The 5948-nt window shown below is 43.5% G+C and overlaps 1 protein-coding gene across 1 annotated transcript; it reads left to right on the top strand.

Annotated features, from left to right (window-relative positions):
- Positions 1-820: 820 nt before the first annotated feature.
- LOC118328700 (G-protein coupled receptor 22-like) lies at positions 821-2819 on the top strand. The gene has a single exon (XM_035662581.1). The coding sequence runs from the start codon at positions 918-920 to the stop codon at positions 2445-2447; it is 1530 nt and encodes a 509-aa protein (XP_035518474.1). The 5' UTR covers positions 821-917; the 3' UTR covers positions 2448-2819.
- Positions 2820-5948: the final 3129 nt, after the last annotated feature.

Below are 5948 nucleotides of genomic sequence, written 5' to 3'. Positions count from 1 at the left end.
GGATAAACCAAACACTGGCTCTAATTGGGCTGTTCGCCTTTTCAACGTGTTTCTCCATCACACTTGGAAGTTGGACTTTAACTTGTTTTGGTTGTTTTTTAAGGTTCATTCTGCAGCTATTCCTTGAAGTGCTTCCATGGTATATTTAAGTGAAATAACTCTTCAGATGTGAAGTTAATTAACTTAAGTAGTCATGACTTTAACCTTTCAACACTTAATAAATATACTTCTTTGGCAGTTGGGGTGTTTTAAATAAATGATGTGGTCTGCTACAGCCGGCAGAGCGGAGATCATAACCAATTTTGTGTAAGTTGCTGAATGTGTTGTTTTTACTGATCCAATGAGAGGGCAGTTAATTGCTTGTGGGTCTGATTACTTAGCTTCATTCAATTTGCCCATTCCCCTGAGCTCCAGTACACATTAGTGATGGCTTATTGTGGTGGCCTGTGGTTCTGACAGCTTGTGTGCAGGTCTCTCTCTGTGCTGAGCCAAAATCGTAATCAGAGACACTGAACGCAGACAGATTGAAGGCTGGATTGATGCATAATGCAGCACCTGTTCAATCTGCAGGCGCTGGGTTGATACTGTATATATGCATATTTAGAGAGAGAGAGATAGATGATAGATAGATAGATAGATAGATAGATAGATAGATAGATAGATAGATAGATAGATAGATAGATTTTTTTGTGACTTCTCTATTCAAAGTTATGTTAAAATGTCTGACATGTTCTGAGAGATGTGTTTTGATTTTCTCCTCCACACTTAATTTCTCATCTGTCTGGATTGTGTTCTTGTCTCCACAGCGCTGTCAACAAGCTGTTATTTGTCCCTGCATCATGGAGGCTCAGCCTGATGCATCATGGGAGCTCATCAACGGCGTGACAGATACAATATATGAGGGCTGAGAGGTCGTCATGGAGACTGACAGCTACACCCCAGGCCCAGACACCACAGACTGGGCTGGGACGGTGGCCGGCCTGGAGGGAATGGGAGTCCTTCAGGAGGAGGGAGGAGGGGGCCCGGCATCCTGGTACATGCCATACTCACTGGGCTTCCAGGTGTCGCTCACCGCCTTCCTCATGCTGGAGCTGGTGTTGGGTTTCAGCAGCAACCTGACGGTGCTGGTGCTCTACTGCTCTCAATCCAATTTAGTGGACTCGGTGAGCAATATGGTGACTGTCAATCTGCATGTGCTGGATGTGGTGGTGTGTGTGCTGTGTTTGCCCCTCACTCTGGTGGTTGTGCTGCTGCCTCCAGGACCAAATCTGGCCCTGCTCTGCTGCTTCCATGAGGCCTGTGTCACCTTTGCCAGCATAGCCACAGCCATCAACATCCTAGTTATCAGCTTGGACCGATATGATATCTCCGTACGGCCTGCCAACAGACTGCTGACCACACGTAGAGCGTCGCTGCTCCTGGCTGCTGTTTGGGTCACCTCGGTGGCTGTGTTTTTTATCCCATTCTTGGAGGTGCAGTGGTTCAGTGGAGAAGGAGCAGAGGAGAGGGGGCAGGTGACACCCTTGTCCTCACGTGGTAACAGTGCCACAGTGGTGCCAGCATGGCGTAACCGGACACTGCTCTGTGTTGGTGGACAGGGCTACCACACAGGCCTTGGTATGTATTACCATCTTATCCTCCAGGTACCCATCTTCTTCACCACTGTGGCTGTCATGCTATTTACCTACTCCAGGATACTGAGGGCTTTAAACATCCGCATTGGCTCCCACATAAAGAAGAGCCAGCGGTTCAGGGGCCCCTCCTGCAGGGGGCGCCACAAGAAACAGAAAAAAAAGAAGGCAGGGGTCAGAATAAATGATGGTGGGGAGGTAGGAGGGGAGCAATGCACCACAGATGGTACCAAACAGCTCAGCCACCCTCCTCTCATCCCTTCCCCAACCCCGACCCCCACAGCTACCTCCCCCCCTGCCCTGTCCTCTTCCGCCCCACTCGTTACCTCTGACACGGGCGCTGCAACCCCCATGCCCGCCACCATGGGCGTCCAGGCCTCCGTATCGGCCATCATTGCTCTGAGGCGGGCAGTGCGACGGCACAGGGATCGACGAGAGCGACAGAGGCGGGTGTTCAGGATGTCCCTCATCATTATCACCACCTTCCTGGGCTGTTGGGCTCCCCTCTCTGTGACCAACATGCTAATCCTGGGCCTAGGCCCCAGCGACACCCTGGTCAGCCTACGCCTCTGGTTCTTAGCTCTGGCCTACGGTACCACCGTCTCCCACCCTCTGCTCTATGCCTTCACTCGACAGAAGCTGCGCCGTGCCCTCCGGGCCAAGGTTAAGAAGAGGGTGGTGTCCCTGCTCCAGGTAGACCCTTCTCCGGGGGGCACTGTCATACACAACTCCTGGGTGGAGAACAGAAAAACCAGCCGGCAGGTGCGGCTGGAAGCAAGCGAAGTTACTGACCGCTGCCTGGCAGAGGTCCTGTGAGACTGACACACGTGGGCCCTCCTAGTATAATTAAAAACAGGAATACAGACACAGGTGTGTTCCATTATAAAACTCACTGGTGTGTGAAGCCGGTGTAAGAAATGTGAAAAACATATTTCCTCCTCTGGGAGATGTTTTAACGTAACCATGCCATTGCTAAACACAACTAATGTTCACCTCAGGCAGCAGTGGGAGCAGGATGCTGTCGTCACTGTGGTGTGCACAGCCTCTGCAGCTGAAGAAAATCATACAACAACATACAAGTGTATGTGATTTTAACTCTGTTAAATAGTGATGTCTGTTTACATATGGAGTTGTATGATTAAGCGTTCTCATAGTGGTGCTTACCTAACTGCTCTCAAGAATGTGTTTAGCAAGCAGATAATCTGATCTGCCACCCGCTGAAATGCTCCAAGGCAGCTTTAAAGAAATGTTGATTCACTTCCAACAGACACAATAACTTCTCAAGAACTCCTTGAATGTATTTAATATTGTCTCTGCCTTAATTCTGCTCTGAAGGTTCTGCTAGATTGTATGTTATGTATTTTAAATACAAATATGTCAGACACTTGTATGATGGTGAGATGTAGATGTGTCAGGGTGAGAAGGCAAGGAACAAGTCAGAGAACAATTAAAGGCTAGTGTGAAATATTAAATGCAGTTTTGCTTTAGCTTAAGTAGTTATTAAACGTCTATGTTACAGTGTTTATAAAATCTTGCAAAGCTCCTTCATATAAATGCAGCTCTCTTGCTCCCCAATTTGTATAAAATGGTGTAATATCTTATTGATGTTTTGCATATACTGCTGGGAGAAGGTGAGTGCATTGTTTAAAGTAGTAGTTTGACGTTTTTGGAAAAAGGCTCATTTGCTTTCTTTCAGATAATTTAATGAAAAGATTGATGATGATTTGAATTTGGTGGTCAAAGGTCAAGGACATTGTGACCTCACAAAACAAAGTTTTTGGCCCTAACTCAAGAATTTATGACCATATTTCACAACTAAGATGCTAAACTATGCTATGTTAAGATAAGCTTACTACTTTATAGTGACTTTATATTTAGTGAATGGAGATGTGAGTGGTAGCTCAATTATCATTATCTAACTCTCGCAAGAAAGTAAATCAGTGTCTTTCTCAAACTATCTCAAAATATCTTAAAACTATTCCTTTAAATAATAAAGAAAAGTCAGCTGGCAATGCAGCTAATTTGGATGACACTGTAAAATGGAAGTGACAGACAAAATAACGAGAAAACCTTTCAATACAATGCAGTCCAGTACACTACATTGCATAAAAACTACAATCTCAAAAATAACCGTCATGTTCAATCAACGCCTCTCTGACAGTTTCTCAACAAAAAACCTGCAGCCTCATGAAATATAGTATTTACTGCAGGTCTACTGTTTTTGGACTGCATTATATTTAAGGCATCCCTGACATTCAGTTTTAGATTTTGGCCTGTTAAAAGCATGCAGTTCTCTTTTGAAATAACATCTGTGTACATACTGTAAATACTGACCAGATTCTCTACAGTAAAAGTCACTTGGTCTGTACGTGATTATAGACTGACTTTTAGAGGAATGTTTCAGTTGCAGCTGGCTCGTCTCTGTGTCAGCACCCAGACATCTGGTCCCGTGGGTCAACTCAACTGGCGAACACAAGAGAGTAATTGTGACTACACATTGGTGGGACTATTAACAAAACTAGAGTTTGCCGTTGACTTTGTACTTCCTTGTATGTTCACTGATCTGATGCTGCACTCACACTGGGACTCATTTCAGAGGCCATGTGTTTTCTCACACACACAGTCGATGTGTTCTTGAATGTAAACGTGAAAAAAAGATATATATTATACTGTAATTAGACCAAGGATATGCTGTCTTTATAGGTTTTCTTCATGGTGTTTTTATGTGAATGTGTCACCCTGCAATGTTGAATTATATCAATAAATATGAAATGCTGAGTTATGTATTTGCTGCCTTTGTTCTGTGCTTGTGTCTGCATGCATTCCTGCAAGCTGTCTGTGTTGAATGAAAAAGAAGTACTGTAGGCTATATCATGTACTGAAAAATACAAAGTATAAAGGCTGCAATAATATTTCTGAGCAAAAAGCCTGAGGCCAGGGGTTCCCAGGCTTTATCTGACTGAAAAGCTCTGGCCTCAGGTTTAGCTGTGATAATACCATTTTTCCTCATGAAGAATTTGACCTGCGATGAAACCTGCTGTGAGGGGAACAACAAGAGGACAATGTACAGCACTGTCCATATAGCTCACATGATAATTCCCTCTGTACTTGAAGGGACATATAGTGATACACTGCTGAGCTAAAGAACAGCAAGTCCTCCTGGATACAACCACACATTGTTGCATTGAATAAACATAGGCTAACATTTATTGCGTTTGTGGTTTGTGTTGAACAGAGACTGCATTTTGCATATGATGTACTGTTTGTGCACTTATAACAATCATAAAGCAGCCAATAATATAGTGAGTAGGTGGTGCAATTTTTATGTGTTAATTTTAGCATTGTCTTGTCACTGTTGTTGGCATGGTAAAACAAACTTCACTGCTGATGAGAACACATCCTCTGCTGTTTCAGTGGGTGCACCCATGTTCAGTATGGGTGCCCTCAGTAGGCACAGAGCACCTACAGTAGCCTACCTGGCACTGTTTATGTATCATGCTCCTCCCAGTGAGCTATACTGTACGCACTAGGTGAAAAGCTGCCAGCACGCTGTTTAAAAACTTTGCGTGGGCTTTGTGTTGCGTGGGAGGGAAGCGCAACAGACCTCTGCAGTATGGGAAAAAGAAGGTCATCTATGTGGGATGAAGCCTGCAGGACAAAGTAATTCTGCAACTCAAGCCTAGCGAAAACAGCTTCTTCTACTTTTGATTATGTGTACATCTTAATGTATTTCTTGTCAGGACCAAATGACATTTAAATACCAATCGCAGTTTTCGTAAAAAAAAAAAAAAGAAAAAAAGATATGATATATAATTTATTTAAAGGGGGACCTCTGCTGCTATAATGTGACATTACACTTTTGTACGTACGCCAGTCTACAATGAAGATCTAAAGGTTTCAGGTTCGAGCCCGGGTTCCGGCGGTGAAGGGGCCGTTTTTGAGTGCTTAGTCAACATAAGTGACTGATATGCTTTAGGATACAAATGGAAAAAGAGAGAGTAAAGTGCTTGATCTTTTCGTATGAGTTTACTGAGAAACACATTATATTATTATTACACTTAAATAACTCAAATGGAGGCAAACTACCCACATATACAGAAAAAACACAAAAACCTGCAGAATGTTTTACACTATAGTGAAATTGTTCATTTTTGTGAATGTAGCCTGAAGGATTTGCAGCATTCATTCATATGTTTAGGGACATTAAATATTATTGGGAAATACTTACGTTACTTCCCGGAAGAGTTTTAACTGGTTATTGGTTTATTACTGTATTCATCATTTTTCAAATGACATTTAAATACCAATCGCAGTTTT

Source organism: Morone saxatilis, unplaced genomic scaffold (assembly GCF_004916995.1).
Source record: "Morone saxatilis isolate NCDOM2014 unplaced genomic scaffold, NCSU_SB_2.0 Contig18, whole genome shotgun sequence".
NCBI classification, from domain to species: Eukaryota; Metazoa; Chordata; class Actinopteri; family Moronidae; genus Morone; species Morone saxatilis.
The sequence above is the reverse complement of the archived record's forward strand: the minus strand, read 5'-3'. Positions and strand labels throughout refer to the sequence as shown.